The sequence below is a fragment of the Chelon labrosus genome (assembly GCF_963514085.1).
Source record: "Chelon labrosus genome assembly, chromosome: 4".
Classification (NCBI taxonomy): domain Eukaryota; kingdom Metazoa; phylum Chordata; class Actinopteri; order Mugiliformes; family Mugilidae; genus Chelon; species Chelon labrosus.
This window is the reverse complement of record NC_140340.1, coordinates 23,377,295-23,396,936: the sequence shown is the minus strand read 5'-3', so window position 1 is coordinate 23,396,936 and position 19,642 is coordinate 23,377,295. Positions and strand designations below refer to the sequence as shown.

General features: G+C 40.4%; 1 protein-coding gene across 1 annotated transcript in view; it reads left to right on the top strand.

Moving 5' to 3' along the window:
- The window catches only part of ptprt (protein tyrosine phosphatase receptor type T), a 336,883-nt gene that overhangs the window by 264,706 nt on the left and 52,535 nt on the right, over positions 1–19,642 (top strand). Inside the window, exons 17-19 of the mRNA XM_084543813.1 lie at positions 2,125–2,279; positions 8,224–8,304; positions 9,198–9,233. Coding sequence (XP_084399939.1) covers positions 2,125–2,279; positions 8,224–8,304; positions 9,198–9,233 — 272 coding nt within the window. The remainder of the gene's footprint in view (positions 1–2,124; positions 2,280–8,223; positions 8,305–9,197; positions 9,234–19,642) is intronic.

Genomic DNA, 19,642 nt, shown 5'->3' with positions numbered 1-19,642 from the left:
ACATGAGGCTATAGAAAGCACTTGAGATCCAGTCTCAGTTTTGCGCAGCAGAATATAGTGCCACCTCTAATGGATTGCCACCTACTGCTGTGTCAGAACCACAAGCAGCGCTGTTTGTTGCATGCCCCAAATGATGACACGACATAACAAGCTGTTAAGTTTCTTTCACTCACCAAAATAACACACTTGAAGTTATCTGGATGCATGTGTGCTCACTATCAGTGCATCTTCTGTACTGTGTTATGCCGGGCCAGTCATTTCATTTGACTGTACTTATTTATGTAGTGATGGACAGACGTGTAACAGCGAAACGTCATCTGAGCTCTGATTTGTTTACAACAGAATGACTTGGATAGGTTATATCACTCAGGACGAATGTTAGTCGTGTGATATTTCCTGACATAAAAGTTTCATGAAAATTACTTGAATTTTCAATTAAACGCCGGATCTACGCACAAAAGATTGTTAAGATACTCAAGGCTGCAAAGACTGGACCTGCTTTGTCACTAGGAGTCTGCATTTTTTTATTTATTTTTTTAGCTACTCATTAAAGACCCTTTGAAATATGAAAATATGACACGGCTGGTGGCCCTCTTATGACATACTAAGTCTGGGCATTATTTGGGCACAGATGTCTAGTTGAGGTGATGTACTAGCTATAATTTCCTGATGAGTCAACTGCAGAACAGAGCACAGAGTGTCACATTCGTATTAAAATGAAGCACACTAATTATCAATTCTAGTACTTTCAGGTTCATAGGACATTTCTTACTTCTGGGGGTGATTTCAGCTAGATGCAGTACAGTACATGCAAGAGGGGACAGTAAAAATCTGCTTTATCTTGGCACTCTAGCGAGCTCTGCTAAATCTACTGTACAGTGTCAGATTGTAATGGCTCCTGCCATCTGGTCTCTCTGGGGAACTGAAACTGAAGGTTCAGGTACAATTCAAAATAGTCGTCGCGAAATGACCAACAGATGGGTGTTGCGGCATGTGAACTATGAAAGGAAAAAAAAATAAATCGAAGGATCCGACCACACTCAAGGGACATCTCATCAGCAGTTACCATTATGTATAGCCACTGTAGAAGCCCCACATGTTCCCAAAGTACTGAATGTCAACCTCTCCCCACTGAATCATACCACTAGTCCTTCTTTTGCTCTAATTGCTCCTGAGAACAAAATATACCTTTCCTTTTAATCTCTAAGCCTTTACAACAGGCGTTCACAGAAATATGCCTGCCTTCTAGTCATGTAGAATGGTACTCATCCTGGAAATGAAGCATATACTGTTCAAGTCTGCTGGATAATGTCATCAGCTTAAAAAGCCTAATTCAGAAGAGTCAGTGCAGGTTTTTTTTTTTTTTTTTTTTTTTTTCTCTGAGTAACTACAACTGACATTTGGAAACTCTTATCTTTTTTAGACACTATGGCTGAAATGGTGCCATTTCTCTTTTTTTTTTTTTAAATAATCTGAATGAGATAAAGATGAAATGTCTGAAGAGCATTTGAAAGAGGAATTTCAAAACCAAAATGACCATTTGAAGATTTTTCTATTCCACTCTAGTTTTCCAAGGTTGATTAGTAACTTGATAACTTCTGAAGAAGCACTAAAAGGGCAATCATTTTAAAAATCCGGAGGAATGGCCGGTAGGTCTTCGTTTTAACTTATGTCAAAATATATTCTTCACAATGACAACAGTAACTGGAATAGCAATGATGAGAATTGCTTTAAATGTTGCTGTAAATGTGTACTGATGTCAGTTCATTTTCATCAGTGTTCATTTACAAAACCATGTGCACATGGCTACAATATATGGCTGTTCACACTCAAAAGAAATATATACAAAAACTTTAATTTTAAACTTCTGAATACTGCAGTGCATACAAAATGTTTGTCCCCATTTGGCTATTTGTCTCTCCTGTACTCAAGTATCAAGTCACTGCATGATAAAGAGGTAACATTTCTTTTTGCTCGCTGTTCTCACCATAAATCATCCCCCTGAGAGTGTGTTTGGTTTTATGACGCATGCTTGTCTGCATCTATGCGACTGTCTTCAGCCTCAGGATGTGTAAAAATACCCGTGTTCGTGCTGTCTGTGTGTATGTGTCTGTACCACTGTAGGAAGCTGGCGAAAAAGCAGAAGGAAACGGCGAGCAGCTCCACTCAGCAGAGGGAGATGGGTCCGGTGACGACGGCTGATAAGAGCACCACCAAGGTCAGCACCCTGCACAAAGATGACCCCTTCTCCACCTCCAACCAGGACCTCAACGGGTTCAGTAAGTCACTATAGCCTGAATGGCTGTCCTAAATATAAAGACCAGCCGGCACCATCATAGAGTTCAACTGGGGAATAAGCTCCAATTTAATCTCTAAATATCTAACAAAGAAAACAGCACATGTGCATGAAAAATTGCTGTGTTGAGGGAGGACAGAAAAAAAAAATAAAGATTTAAATAGTTTGCAATTTTGCAGTAAGTTGACTTTTATTTCACAGTGTAATGTTTAATTTGGCCTTGTCTCCACACATATACTGCACTAGGTCTCTGTGCCATTAATCATTTTGTCACATTCATTTATTCAAATAGTGGACATCTCATTTTGTAATATAACTCTCCATATGGTCGTCTTTCCCCAATATCAGCAGTGTGTTATACTGCTTCACTAGCTTCCATCTTACTCTAGCTCTTTTCTTTTTTTCTTTTCTGTGATGCCTCAGACACAGGTGTTGTGGCAAGATGGAAGGACAGCTCCTGTATGCATATTACACATACCTTCAACTGCAATCTTGTGAAAGTTAACCGGCCTGCATTTGTGGAGCCATATTACCATCTCTTTGTAAATGATGTGTGTGTGTGTGTGTGTGTGTGCATGCGACTGTGTGTGCCCGGCGTAATTAGACAGGACCTCTCAGGAGGGCCTTTTTTTTCTCTTGAAAATGTCAAGCTGGCCTTTTGGGAGTGCTTGGCCGCTGAAAGCCAGGGGTGCCGGAGAGGGACTAAGTGGCAAGCTAATGCTGGCTGTAATTGCCTGCACTCTATATAACCGTCCACGCTGCAGTTCTGACGTGCAGTAATGTTTTTGCATTGGAAACACTTACAGCTGACCAGTTTTATCGGGACCTTACATACCTATCTGATAAAGCTGGGTCACTTTAAACTTTGACATGTTATTTGCTTTCAAATTGAACTGACCGTGTGTGTGGGCACTTGCACAATTTAGAAGAGAGTTAACTGTCTTCTTGGCCTTCAGTCTTTGATTAACTTGGACATTTCCTTTCTTCCGTGTGGACTTAACTGCACATTTGAATAGTCTGGGAATGGCAGCTTGGGTGTTTGAGGATTTATAAACAAGACACTTGCTATCTTTTGGGAATCAGGTGAAGAAATAGTTATTTTGACTTAAAGATTGTTTTTTAGCTTCCAGGCAGAACTGACTAGGCCTTGCTTTAGGCTAAATAAAAAGTTTTAGCATCCAGAATAGTATTATTTGCTTAGATTTCAGTCATTTGGAGAGATGCTAGAAAATCAGAAGAGACCTCCTTCAGAGTAAACAATGAAGATTACATTTGGCAACGTGCACTATAGAAAACAAATGAGGCAATTAAACCCAATTGTGACACTGTGTCTATTTTATATTTTCACCATGAGATGTTAAGGCTGCGCCTAGTACAGGAAACCCCACAAGTCTGTTCACTGGTGGTGGTGGTCAGAATGCTGGAAATCTGGATGGGCACTGCGGTCATCCTGGGCCCTGAATGCGCTGAGTGGAGGTTAACGGGGTAGACGAGGATCGCAATGCTGCAACTGAAATGGCAACAGAGGTGAAATCTGGCAGTGATAAAATGATTGTCTGATTGAGACTGTGGCAGAATCTGAATGGACAGGCTGGAAACTCCTATAATCATCGGATCAGAGATCTGGGAAAAGAGAAAGAGATAAACAAATGAACCTAATGAGCTGGGTTCATGTCTTCAATTCAATTTAATTTATATAGCATCAATAACAATACAAACTGTGTCAAGACGCTTTGTTAAACCTGGCCTAAAACAGAAAGACAGAGAAGAGAGCAGTAGGAGGTACTAGATAAACATACACATCTGACTAAAGCATACATGTAGAATCTAATTGTGATACAAGTACAAGATATAGCTGATGGAAGGGAGATGGAGAGAGGGACACACAGCTGTTAACATGCTATACAGTAATAGCACACAAATGCATGATTAGTAGGTGAGAAGATATTAGATAAGAAATCAGAGGATAGGTGCTCGGTGCGAGAGAGAAGAAAGTAGAGGACAGGTGCTCAGTGCATCATCCCCCAGCAGCCTAGGCCTATAGCAGCATAACTAAGAGACGGTTCAGGGACTCCTGAGCCAGCCCTAACTGTAAGCTTTATCCAAAAGGAAAGGCTTAACTGACTCCGGCTTCCTACAGTCCAAAGACATTAATTGGCTGTACGTGTGCACGTGAGTGTGAATGGTTGTCTGTCTCTCTGTGTTAGGCCTGCAATAGACTGGCGACCTGTCCAGGGTGTATCCCGCCTCTCGCCTGATAACCACGACCCTTCACAGGACAAGCAGTTACAGAAGATGAATGAATGAATGAATGAATGAAAAACTTAACTGTAACCTTAAAAGTAGAGGGGGTGTCTGCCTCCTGAACCCAAAATGTGAGTTGGTTCTACAGTAGAGAGGCCTCATAGCTAAAGGCGCTACCTCCCATTCTACTTCGTGAAACTCTAGAATTTTTTTTAAAATTTCCATAGCTTTTACATATGCCATATCATCCCATAAATTTTATCCAGTCTCAGTTCAGTTTGCTAATCTCTCCATTTAAAGCTCGAGGGAGTAAGCTGTCAGGTTTACTAAAGAAAGTGTCAATTTTCAGTCTCTCTTTTTCAATTTTTTATTTCACAGTCAGTTGTCTGTTATCACATGGACATTTGAAAATGTCTCAAAGCCAACAGACACACAAACACTCGCAGCCACCGATCCACGCCCCGTCCTAATGAGACAGAGAAAAACGCTGACACAAGGTAGGGGACCCAATAATATTTGCGCAAGTGGACCCTCGCAGGGCAAATAACCTTTTTGTGTTATTGCATTCTCGTCCAGTCACCGGCTATCTTCACAGGACACTGCCATCAGAGCAGATTTAGTTTGGTATGCAGGTGCACTCCTCGCCGTATTAAAGCTGAGCTTCTTTTTGCGTCGCATTAGCATACAGTGCCAGTGCGCATGAGACGAGGGGGATTTTATCACAGAAGAGGAGAAAATATGTTGTGTTTGGGGGTATTAGGAGAGGGGAGCAAAAGGGTGAGATGAAGAGAGGCGGAGGAAAGAGAGGACAGTGGAGGGAGGAGAAGATAAAACTTAAATCACCCGCAGTAGGGGAAATTTGCAGCAAACAAGCAAAATAAATAAGAATTAGACAAAGGAGGAGTGGATAATTTTCACATCAGAAAATTATCAAGTCTGCTACCATTTGTAAAATTCCTTTAAGAGAAAACTTTCCAGGAAAGTACAGAGCACTGTTGGAGTTGGTGTTTTTCCTAATGCAACCGGTGAGCAAACAGTCTTTGATTTATTCGTAACAGGATGTATTACTTCTCAGTCATATTTGCTCTTAGATTTTCAGAATAGGTTCGCAATCTGATTGTCCAAGATATGCATTAAGTAGTAGGCAGTCATTACCACTTTATAAGACAAAGCAAAATGGTTGCAGAGTAATACTTAACCAGAGTAAACCCCTCAAATGGAAATGCATTTGGGAAAGGAAGAAAGAAAAGTGCCAAAGGAGAAACAGCAGAGAAGCATAGTTTTGGAAGCCTTTTCATTAATGGGCATTAACTTGGACCAAAATAAATGACAAATGATGAACAAACTCATGCAAAAAAAAAAAAAAAAAAAAAATACTGCATGATTGTGTCTCCCTAAAATGCCATAGATGAATGACACTCAGTTTAAGGTGAGCAGTCAAAGTCACACACATGCGCCATCTACCTGCAGGTCCTGTAGATAAATGTGTGTACGCTAGCTGTGATATCTAGTGTGGATTATTGAACAGGCTTAGCTAGCATATAATATGTCACAGTCAGTCTCCCAGCGGACCCCCTGGGTTTTATCTTTTGTGTGTGTGCGTGCCTGTGTCTATCCTACATATCATTTATTTATAGAGCCCCAGCAGTGTCTGTGTGTATGCAAGAGGTAGTGTGTATCTTCAAGGGCGTAGCAGCCACCCGTCACTGTTTACGAAAGCAAGCTCTCATTGTGAATCGCATTTCTAAGCAATGGGATGTCTCCTGAACTTTTATTTTTTGTAGATTTTACTTTGTTGACTTCCCACTGTGGCCCATTTAAGCTGGTGATTCCAATTCTGTCCATTACTTTGATGGGTTTGAGTGTAGCAAGGAATTTACTTAGTTAAAGCTGCAATGCTTTTTTACCCTGTGCAACTATGTTCCCCCTGATCGTGTCAACAAAGACCCACCTCTATCTTTCTTTTTTTTTTTCTCCCTGGAGTCATTTCTTACCACTGGCTGCGAGATGTTCCTTTTTAGTTTGACCAAAGCAAAAGCTTTTGTACTAATGTAGCAGGTTAGCAAACTTTGCAGAGTGACACATACATTTTACGTCAGTAAATTAATCACGCAAATCAATTTGTTGAAGGAGAAGTGGAAGTTGAAGCATTTTTATCATGTCCTTTCTCTCCAGCCTGGGTGTAAAATCTTTGCAAATCAACAAAACTGCTACAGCTGATTATGATTATTTTTAATGTATGATGAGACATTTCTAACCTACGAGGCCCAGAAGGGGCATGCCGAGGAAAATATATAACTACGTCTTTAGTAAAATACTTTTTCAATATCTCAAAACCTTTTTTGTTGTTGTTTTCCTTTCTCTTCCCGGGTTCCATGTAATGTGAGGCCTCTTCAAAAGTTTCTCTATCCACAGTGCACCAAAGCTCAATGAATGGTTTGATAAACATGCTGTGGATTTGAAAATGAACACACAGTAGTATTATTTTATTTTACCCTAACCCTAACTCCACCTTCAAAACACCAAATTCACCAATTCAGGCGGTTGTAAAGTCTTTAGCAAGATGCATTTTCTCCTGACACCTCACATAACTGACATTTGTCAGCACCTATCAAAATCATTCCCTGAAGCATTGATGATGATGATAATGTCATTCTTAATATGCTGCTGTTGCTGTTTCCCACAGTGACGTCTGGTGTTCTGTCCTCCAACAGCTTGGCCTCTATTGCTATTATACAGTGTTACTTTCTCTCTTTCTGATAGCTTGTGGTGTAGCAACAGTAAGACACTTTTGTTTAGCAAGTCATTTTTTTCTTGACATGACAAACCTGCATGTAGTAATTTTAAGCTCTTTGAACTGACTTTTCGGCTAAGGTCTCTCATACTGTAATTCATTTGGCTTAACTATAACTGCCAGGCTAGCTGAGTTAGCAGAGCCAATAAAGTATGTGCAACCCTGCTATTATTCCACAAAATTGAATTTGCTTGTGTCCACTTCAGCGTGTAATGATTGAGGTTTAAATAGCCACCGTAAAACGCTTAGATTTCATTCTGCTCTCTAGTTTTTTTTTTTTTTTCCCACTCTGTTCCTCGTCATTGGTCGACACGGTTTACTTTCGCCTTCATTCTTCATACGAGCCGTTAAATCAGTTGAATGTATTGACCAATATGGAGAGCATGTCAGATTTAAGTGCATGCTCATTGGGCCAGAACAACTTTTATGTTTCGGAATTCAATATTTGTAGCATTGATGGTGCCATTAGTGTTATTGGATTGTTCCTCTTGCTGTTGAATATGGAGTATTGATCTGCCTTTGCGTATGTTTTCATTGTTAATTGTGTCCTGTGATGATTGATTGTTGTTGTTTTGTTTTTTTAGAGGAGGTCACTGACCTAACCTTTTTGTTTTGTTTTTCTCCTGGGGCTTCTACATTATGTCCTTCACCTGATGTCCCCATCGCCCTTGTTCCATTCTCCACTTCCTCTGTCCTCCGTTCAATCCCTATTCTTCAAATTCTGCTTTCTCCATTTGTTTTCCCTTCCAATGCCTTTTTTTCTTCTCATCCTTCATGTCCCTTTCCCTTTTCCTACCTCCTCCTTCACCTCCTCTCCTCCTTTTGTGTTGTTTTCTCATTCTATCCTTCACCGTCTTTTCACCTCCCGTCCCTCCTTTCGCTTCCTCAGCCTCCCCCTCCCCCTGCTCCTTCTCTGTTCAGGGAAGCAAGACACTGCAGAGCAAATCCCTGCTGAATTCCTACTACTCAGGTAAACACTCAAACTCACACACACGCACACACACATAACCCTTGAAGATGCTCAAAGGTGCCGTGTGACATTTTTCTGTTGTGAGAGGTTGACAGTCATGAGGGAAATGCGGTCATCAGCACAAAATGGCGCACCTCAGGGTGGATAATTGGAGCTTCTACTTTTTGTGTAACAGTGTAACTTTACTCAAATTGATATTGTCTGACGGTGATTGAGACAAAGATTTGGACAAATTAATCTTAAAATTGTCTTTCATTGAAACTGGAAAGATGTATATTGTTTCAACTTGCCTCAATCAGCTGATTTTTCTTACTGCTCAGGTGGCAAGTGTTATTAAAGCAGGGACATGCATTTAGGGGAGGCAGGTGAGGCAGCGCCTTACCTGTAATCACGAAAAGTAATAATGATAAAATAAAATAACTTATATTTGTCCACTGGTCTGTGCCATAAATGTAATTTTTCTTTATGATTCCAGTCATATCGATCAAAGTCATAGTCAAAATTACTGAATCTGAGTAGTTCTTGTACGACTACGCAATTTGAGCCTCACCTCAAATTGCGCAATCTCTCAAGCGTTTGTACAAACTTTTGCCACATGTCCTAACTTTATGTAATCTAGGTATGTGTTTTATGTGTGTGTGTAACATATTTAGTCTTGCTGATCTGACATTAAACTGCACTGAAAAACACAAGGTGAGGTAGCCAGGACTTCTGCCGACAACTGAATGGAGGATTTTCACTATTTCACTGCGTTCATTCAGATTTGTAAATCTGCCTCATGACCTCACCGCACGTCACCCAGCTAAAAACTCTGAATGGCCTTAATTATGACAACATTTGACTGTAATCAGTTTCTCACTGACCTTTTGTGTTTCCCTGTGTCATGTGTACAGTGTCCAAAGAGCCAGTTCCAGCCACGACTTCAATAGGTGAGAAAAACTGTCACTTTCATTCCTTAATGAGGCTTGTCTGTGTTTCTATTTGTGTCTCAGCTTTCACTTGAGGCTTGACCAATATTTGGACGTCAGCCTACTTGTGTGTATGTGACAGTTTGAGTGAACATAAGAAACATGTGAAGTGAACATTAACAAAGTTTCATGCACAATGTCAGGAACAGACGTGGAGGGCAGTATACTTATAATGCACGCAAGCCAGCAGCCGCACAAGTTTACACATGGGCAGAATGAAATGTCAAAATCATTTTCCACTACCTTCATCCTGTCTTTTTCTTTCGCTCTCTCCCCTTCTGTTGGCCAGATTGGCCGTTTCTTTGCCAAGAAGGTTGGCTCTGGCCCCTGCCAATGTGTGACATGCGTGTGGCCAGTAGTTAAACGAGTAAACCGATTCACACATTCTCACGCACACACGCAGGTGTATAGAGACATGTGTCCGCTGGTCGCCATTTAGAGGAGAGTCTCTGTTTTATGTGGTAGCAGTCATCAACCAGCTGCTCGCTCTTCATCTTCTTGCCACACCTTCTCACCAATCGTCCTCTCTATATTTCCTCCTTTTTTGCTTTTTTTTTATGTGTTTTACTTCTTCTGTTACTTTGCTCTTTTTCAATTTTCATTTTTTGATCAATTATTAATACATCTAGCCGTATAAAGACAAAAATTTATTTTATTTATTTTTTTTCCATGTATTTTTATTGGGCATTTATAATACAAACATAATTACAGAACACGTAAACCATGCACTTTTATTTTTAAATCCATTGCGTCCCACTTTTGTCATCACAAAGAACACACAATTCTTCACAATAATTTCTATCCATTTTCTTTGCACATCATCAGGTGTTCTCTTGTAGATTTTCTCCTCTCCTCTCCTCTCCTCTCCGCTGCAGGTAGTAAAAAGTACAAAACTTCTTCCAAAACACTGTTGTTTACCAGCTGAATCTCTATCGTTCCTGCTGAGGGCATGTGTTAGCTGCCAAGATGAGATGAGAGTGCCCGGAGCACAGGCATACATTCAAAGAAAGAGTGACAGATCACTGTTATAGACATCCATTCCGTGTCTCATCTGCTCTGAAATAATAGACTGGCTTCAGCAAAGTGGACAAAGTGGCCTAAATAAAACAGGGATGGAAAATAAAAACCTAGCCATAGTTTCCAGCAGCCTCACATTTTTACACTAATTTACTGCAGTCTACACAGTTGACTGCACAGGTTTCTGTGCCATGTGCTGATACACGTCAAGGTATGATGAAGCAGAATGCAAAAAGATGCTTGAGCAATTTGTGCAGTGGCACAAACTCCCTGTCATACATCTTCATGGAATGGCGTTAGTGTTTTGTGGAACCATCTGTTCATAGTACAATTAGACCAAAAACCCAAAGATGCAAAGCTAAACTTTGACCATTGCTGTCTAGTGTCCTGCTACTAGCAACAAATACATGAAATATAGAAAATGAACTGTAAGCAGTGGAACACATGTATGACAGAAATGTAAGAAACTGAATATTTCACTCATTGTTATAGACAGCTATCTATTCGTTCTTGCATCTTTTGTAAATCCGTCTTATTAAATCCCACTCTATCCATCATCTGTCCATCTCTGCCTCTACACTGCCTCATGTCATTCCTCTGAGTCTATCCAGTCACACCTCCATTTTCCATTAAGTCGTCTCACCGTTCACACTCCTTTCTATTTATTTCATCAGCTCCTCCTGTTCCATTTGTAGCTTTTCTGTGCATCTATCCATCATCTTCCCACTCTTCATCTATGGCCCTGCTGTCCCTCCACCTACGTCTTCAACTTACGCAACTCGCCCTGAGTTTTTGCTTCATTTATCACCATTGTGCACAATCCGTCATTCATCCCTCCCTCTTCACCTGTCAGTCCATCCATCCATCTATCCATCCATCCATCCATCCATCCATCCATATTCATCATACGGCCGCAGTGCTGGTTCCTGTATGCACATCATGCTGAGCTTTGCAATTATTCTATTGATTGAAGCAGTGAATTAGTGGATGGAGGATCTACAAATTGATCACTAAGCCTGTTTACGGCGGCATCATCACCGTCATTATCTAAGGCCAAAGAAAAAAAGGCAGAGAAACAGAATGTGCAATGAGAAAAACAAGTGATTTATGTGGAAGTAAAATGCAGAAGTTAAGAAAAATTAAACAGAGAATAATAGCAGGTTCTTTAATGATCTAGTGTTGATGTGCTGCTGATGGATTTAACACTATTCGTCCTATCAAAACTAAATATGAATATGAAAGTATAAGAGGATAATAGAGCTGAATTTCATCTGAGAAGTTCTGATTGTTGTGGTCAGAGAGTTCTCGTTCCTTCACTAACCTGAAGGTGAGTACGGTTAATTATTTTCAATCTAATAGTTCAATACCCCAGCTAGCTTACTAATAACAGTAAAAAAGACAGCACTATTCCCTCTATGACTATGCTCACAAATTTAAAGAACAAACAGAACAGCCTCTGCTTTGCCTTGAGGCAGGAAAGCAAATGTGAGTCCCACAGGCTAAGAAAGCATTTAGACAGGAAGGAAACAACAATTAACAAACCCCCGCCATGATCGGGATTCGAAAGAAAGCAAATAGAGCAGAGAAATAATCTCCAGAGTGTCTACTGTGGAAATAATTTCCCTCCTATTTTAAATATTTATTGTCTGTGCTTAAATAAAAGGCTTCACTGGTTCCTACATGTCGTAACACTTTTGGTTTGGAGTCTGAGTCCATTTGTGGTTCATCATTTCGAGTTGGCCTCCAAAGGCAGCTCCAAAGGCGGAAGAATTCCTCTGTTGAATAAATGGATGGAAATCATTTAATCACCCGAAAGTAAGAATCCAACATTTACACACGTTCTGAAACCTTTCAGGCTTTCGAAAATGGATAATGGTACCAGGAGCCTGAATGGTGCCAGTGAGGATCGTTTTTCAATAGCTCGAAGGGAGAGGGAGAGAGAGACAGAAAGTTATTAAGCTGACTGTAAAAGAGACATCCAGATTGAAGGATCAAAGAGAGGGAGGAGAAGAAGCTTGGGCAAATCCACTATGCAAGGCAGAGCTGGTTTTAGCTGTGTTTGTGTGTGCATGTACGCTTGAATATGCATGGGTGTGTGTTTTTTTAACCATCTGTAAAGCTTTCTCCTTAGCTCAGGTGTTTTCTTGGCTGTAGAAATGCTATTTCAAATACACATACACTCATGCTTGCTTTCCCACACACAAAATCCTGCCTCACCAACACGTGCGCGCATAATGCAGCGCACACAAGTATACAAAAATACGCTTCGAGAGACAAGGACACATCTGAAAGTTACAAACGCTCACAAATATCCATATGGATATACACCCAGCACAGTGTTAACACTGATGCGCCTTAAATCCCGCGGATCAGTGGAAAGCCATCGCAGCATAGCGTGCATTTCATGTGCAAACACGTTTTCCTCTAAAAATCTATTTTGCAGACACTGATGTATGTTAAAAGGTTACGCAACACTGTTCTCCGTCAGTTCACAAAGCAAGCGTCAGCCTTTTGTGCCCTGTCAAGGACAGTCCTCCGGTGCAGTTTGCACAGAAGTCGCGTTTTCCCTGGATCAAGAGCTTTTTGTTGTGGTTAATTGGGTACACACAGTTGCACAAATACAGACACACACACATGGTCAAGACAAGAACAAAAACCTATGTCTGTAACTAAAATTCCCCTTTGTGCATTAAAAACCACAACAATCAGGGAAATTAAACCAAGAAAGCATTCAAAAGTAAAAATTTTGAGACATACTCTTTGCAAGATTCCCTTTGTCTTTGTAATTCACAGCTAAAATCCTAATGTTTGCATGAATCGTGTAAATCAGGACTGATTATGTGTTGTCTTAAAAATAAGATCTGTGAAGTCCCTAAGCAGCTGCACGCCAGATATCTCTGGGAATATGCTTTTACCGACCACTGTTTTTAAATGTTTCTTTTTTGGTCTTGGTAAATTCTATAGTTGTAGGATTTGCTGGCACAGCTAACCAACCTCGTTGTTCCGTGACATTTGTTATTGCATTTTCCCAGGAAAGGGTCTTGGGATCAAATATGAACCCTGAAACTAAGTTTAGAGCCACATTCTCCCACTTTAAGTAAGGTTTTTTTTTTCAAAAAAAAATGTTTCTGTTATTGAAAAAGGGCAGTAGATTCATGCGAAGGACACCATTTATGAAAGTACCGACACAAAGGAAACGTGGTGAATAAAAATAATAAAAAATGTGAATCCTTGATATTTATTTATTTTTTCATTGCATATTTTACTGAAGGATTCTGCCCCTGCCAGAAGACCTCGGCGATGTGACATTTTGCCTTTTTTTAATGTGTCTTTTGGTGGATATTTTGAAGCTGAAATTCAAACACTTTACAGCTGTAGTGCTGCACAGTAGACGAAGAAGATTGTCCACAGTTACTACCTGTGCAGAGAACACATAATTTCTATCCACAGCCCTACTTTTATTGGAAGTAGCCTTTCCACAGCATTACTGAAGGGCAATTATTTTCCCCAGTGTAGTTTAACATTAGGCTGCATGTAAGGTGATTATGGCTAATGGTAGTCATTTTGTTTGGCCATAATGTGGCACTGCTGGGTAATTGAAGGTGAGTGCAGGGTTGAGAGATAGCAATTTTTAACCTTTATGTTCTCAGGGAAGATTGAGTCCCTGTGCTCCTTTCCATCTCGACTGCCGGCTTACACACCCTATATCCAAGTCTTGCGGTTTCTCAGTCATGCTTGCTTTGACAAGTCTGTGTCAGCCTCAGTCGCTCCTGGTCCGTCAGTCTTTGACAAGCTGTCTCAGCTTGTTGGTTGGGCTAATGTAGCTTTATTAAACCGTAATCAAAGGTAGTGGCCCTCCTTTGTCGTAGCTATTGACATTGTCAAGGTTAGGGTTGTGAAACGGTCATGGTTAAAAGTAATGTTGACTATCAGTTTAAAATGGACATGTCAGACAAAATGAATAGCAGCCTTTTGAATTAAAGTCCAGTGCTTCCATCCATCCACTACTATGTGATAACATGGGATTACATAGAAATGGCACACCACTTCAGGCACATAAAACAGGTCCACTCCGCAAATGTGACTTGAGGAGGGGGTGTTATATCCTTATGTCACATAAATTGTGTTCCTCCATATACAGAATATCCTTAGGAGAGGAGAAAATGAAAAAGAAAAGAAACAATAACGGGATAAGGACCAGTAAAAACTAGATAAACTGACAATCAAAAGCAGGGCATGGTATGTAACACAAAAACTATATAAAATAAAAGGCCTTCATCTTATATCTAGACCTATAAGTCAAATATTCCATTGGTACGAAATCAATATTAACCTTTTCCAATGCATTTTAATATTTTATGAAGACGTAACATCACATGCAAGATTGTCAAGGATAAAACGGTCTTCAGCCTCCTTTGAGATTACACAGCATTAAATGACACAACAGAAACATTTTAATGTGTACCTGTCCTGCATATCATGACTTGGTGTATTACTCATGCGCTGTTAAATGGTGCAAGACCGGTCCACCCCGACCTCCTCAGCTATGTGAACTTTATATCTCTATAACTGCATCTCCAGATAGCCTCTTTTGCTTCCGTCATAACTGTTAGCCACTGTCGAGCCCTGTCAGCTGATATTAGTTTGTGTCTGTCACGGAAAGCAGCTTCAGAAGGTCCTCCTGCATGTGCAATACTGTCTGTCAGCTTTACCACTTTGTAATTATTATCTTCGTAAGCAATGAGTCACAAGTTTAAGTTTAAAAACATTTAAATCAAATATTTAAATCGCAGTTCGTATCGTGGGCTGGGTATTTTGGTTTAAATATCGTTACCCCCCGAATCAATGCTTAACTTACACAATCTAAAGAGTAAATTCTTTCATATCCAGAGTAATTCATGAAGGATTTTGGTCACATCATAGGAATGTAAGGGTTCTTTCACCCCTGCAGCATTCAGTCTGCTTGGTTTGGTTTTTTGGGCGAGTTTTAACACAGTAATTAGGTGCATTGAGAGGGGGGGAGGTGTTCTTCGTCTAGACCTAAATGAACTCTGGGAGTGGTTTGTTTGTGGTGAGAATGTCATGCAGCTTCGATCCGACACGACTACCAGCTGTGGTACCCAAACTTTATCTAAATAACTCCACAAGCTATTACCTACCTTGTTTTGTTGTGGCATCTAAAGGCTGAAAGTTGTCTTTGTAAAGTGTGAAGCTGTGTCATTTTTTTTTCAGAATGTTTTCACAAAGTTCTTTAGGCGTTACACCAGTAAGGTTTTCCTAAATGCCACTTTTCAAAGCCCAGAAACCGCTGATGAGTACGTGGCGTGAACGTTCTCACGTGGTTTGTTGTATTTTGCCTCACTTGGACTTTGTGAAAGGAAAATGTTCCTAGATTCACCCTTAAATATGTCTCATTGTGTGCTCTGGAAAATGTATCCACATGAAAACAAGATACCAGATGTTTAGAACGGCAAAAGTAAAAACTGGAAGATTAAAACAAATAAAATCCCGAATCACTTTTGAGGTTTATTTCAGCAGCAACAAAACAGACTTCATCTTTCTGTATGAATGGCATATTATTATTTTAATCCCAAACGTCTCTGTTAATTATCTTCATGCGTCAGGCAGGAGTCACAGATACTAACGTACTGAGCATCTGGAGGCAAACAGTGCCTGCATACCCATCAAGGATGCGAAGTTAATCCCTTCTTTCTCAGCAGAGAGATATAGGGGAGGTTTTTATCTGCCTGCCCACCAGTCTCTCTCACTCTCTGGTCCTAACTTGCGAGATAAGGCTCAATTTTTGTTAAATAAGAAACTCTCCTGTGAAGCTGATTTGTCTGTCTGGTGTGCAGCTGCTTGGTGACTTCACAGATCACTGTGTAGCTAACTCATGCACAAACAAACACCCACCTACACACACTCGGATATCTCTGTTTCGACTGTGGCGCTTGCAAGTTACAGAGGGAGAGCCTTTTCATGCACGAGCACACACTTGTAGCATTTACACATCCACATGGACTGCTATGCACACCCGCACACGCACGCACACACACAAACACACTCGCAGAGTAGACTGGACTGTGAGTCAGTGATTTCTTTCCTCGTGTCATGAGATGGGAGGTGAAATGAGGCAAACCGCTGGGATACTGTCTAGACCAGTTGATCTCTGTGACCCTCAGTTCCGATATATATTCTGCTGGTTCTCTGTCGGCTCTCTGTCTCTTCCTCCACTTATCCTTTATGTCAGTTCAGCTCTCACTCTTTTTTCCCTCCCCTTGGACCATTGTTCTGTCTTCCATTCCATCTGTCATTGCTTTTGCCTTTGTTTGAAGTTTGAAGACAGTACATTTCAAAGTAATAACGTACTTGACGTACATGAGAAATTCACTATTGTTTTGCTTCCATTTTTTGTTTTCTTGTTCTATTGTTGTTCTTCAGACTCATTGTTTGTCTTCCATGCTCCATTTACATTCTTTCTCACTCATAACTCATCTCCAGTGCCCACTATTTTTTTTACTACTACTGTAACAATTTCCCTCCTCTTCATTTCACTTTAAGGCCAATCCTTCTCAGGTTTTCATCATGTAAAAAAACAACAATAATATCTTAGCCTGCCAGCCAGCCCCGAAGTTCCCCCTTTTTTGATCTGGAGTTGCTCTGCTCAGAATTCATTATGCCCCAGTAATGACAGGGCAATCTAATTGTTTGGGTGGGATTCATGCGGTGTGTGACAAAATGGCTGTCAGAGAAGTGACAAGTTGAGATGTTTGTCTGTTGTAAAAGATACTGAAAGCGAAATAACTTTAAAAGACGAACAGTTAACGTTGATCGAGGCTTTTGTCGAGAAGCACAGATCACAAAATGTGTTGCTCAGATTGGTTGTAAAATCCATACTCAGTCATATATTCCTTTGAGAAGCCAATATTATGTGGTAGTAATAAAAGATAAGACTTTATAATAGTGTTGTCTGGAAAGTCTGCTTCTATTCAGAATCACTGTAGTTTGTGTCCTGCGCTGTGCATTGTGTGCACATAATGAGAGGTCAAGTGGAAAGACTTAAGTTAGTTTGGACAAACGTGTGAGCTGCCTTTCATTATTCTGTATATCTTTTGTCCACTGGCAGCTATTGCTGTTCTCAAGGATCTTTTTTATTCCTTTTACACTCTTCTGTCTGTTGATTTCCATCTGCATCACCTTCGTTTTCTTGATTTTCCTTTCTATCCCTCCTCCCCTGGACAACAACTCGGCCACACTTGTATTTCCCATATTTCATGCTAGTGGCTTACTGTTCCGCTACAGGCTGTAATGCGTTTAAGAATATCTGAGCGATTTTTCATTCATAACGAAGAGAATTTTAGTCTCTGGGTTGGCTCTGCAGCAGTGAAATGAAGTTGAACTTGACCTTGTGATTCACAGAAAGACAGAAAGAGAAAGATGAACTTACCAGTCACAAACTTCCACTTTTCTTATTTTTTCTTGCTGCTAAGATTTCTGTTTCCAAGCAGCGTGAGTGTATCCAGCTCTTAACCTTTGATGTTGAAGGCTTTGCAGGGCGTGTTTTTTTTTCCGCATTTTGTGTAGTTTGCAAAGACATGACTGGTACAAAACGTAAGTTAGATGAACAGTTGTTGAATTTGTTAAATCCAGTTTCATGTACATTACAGTATAAGTGATAAATGCCTGGTGCCAGTTTCATTATTACATATTTGTCCTCACAGTTGTTATGCACAACAGTTCATTTCCTGTCGTGTAGTTTATTCAAGTATGCAGATGAAAGTGATTACACTTAATAGCGTGTGGTGTTTAGCATAATTTCAGTTTCGATTGTTGACTATTCAGGAGGTAATTACTAAGTGGGTGTGTGTGCTGGTTGATGCATACTATAAAGAATTAAAGCAGATTTAGATGATCCGCCACTGAAAGTACACACGTCCAGTTGTCATTTCTTCTTTGAATATAACAGTCCTTGGATATTAAGGATGTCAGCGATGTTTGCAGGATTATACCACGGCTACGTGGCTCTGACAGATACATCAGACCATGTTGCCTGTTTTGGTACGATACAGAAATCCAGGTAGAATGGCCGACACACTGGTAGTGCAGACGGAGTTAAGAGTTAACAAAGTGATACTCTCTGTAGAAGTCATCCATAACTGAGTCTTAATAAAGTCACAGGGTGGGAGGAGAGAACTTTATATAGCACACTGCCAAGCATGAAGGACTGCATTAACATACACACTCACCAACAGTGTAAATGGCCTTCATACACACACAAAAAAAAAAACGCACTTCCCTCTTTCTCTCTCTAAATCAATGCCTCCCTCTTACAATGTCAGCGCACGCTATCCATGCACGCTCAGTGCACTCCTTCTGTTTCCGTGTCAGACACACACACACACACACACCTTTGTGCCTGTGGGGTCAATAAATCTCCCATTAGCATTGAGATGTCTTCATCATAGTCACTGTTGTGGAGATACTACTATGACTCCATTTCATGCCTGGCTTAATGCATATTTGACCTTGGTGGGCTTGACATGCACATACACGTATTATTGTAGGAAAAAACATGCACACGTCCACGTGCACACACCTGCATTTAAACACATGCTTAAAACACACCTATGACCTTAGAGGTAGCTGCTATGGAAATCCTTCAAAAACAAAGAAAGTTTCTGTGCTTTCATATCAGTATGTTTATGTGGTTGTATGAAAGACCCTTGTCGTTGCGTTTGTTATATATTTGCACAATTCTGTGTATTCTTTTGGGCGTCTCATGTCCAACATGTCAATGTGAACAAGATACTGAACTCCAAATTGCCCCTAATGGTCAGGCTCTAGGGGTTGCATGACTTCTGATTGTTTGATGAAAGTCAAGTCGACACCGACTAGTCATTGATGATAGAAAGTAATGCTTTGCAACAATGAAATCTATTTTCTTGCGCTGAATACATTTGCTGAGAACAGATAGCTCACGCACTACAGATGGGATAGTATAGCCGGGTTAAAAAAAATATATATATATCTCTGTTACCGAAGGGCATTTGATGAAGTCGTCAATTGACTGTTGCAGAAAGGATTAGTTCCTCTGCTAGCGTTTGCGGATGCCGTTTCAGATGAGCATGCTGCAGTAGTACTTTTGTTGTATTTCAGGAGTGACTTACATTTTGCATGTCACAGTAGTATGGGCTTCATCTTAAGTGAAGTATTTCCACACACTGGATGAACCACTGCTTGTTTGCTGCAATGACCCACTGGTCTCCTCACCTGTCTTCTCTGAGGCGTCCATGCTGCACATGATTAGTGACTAGACAACACAGCAGTGAAGTCCACAAATTGACTAGTCGTCT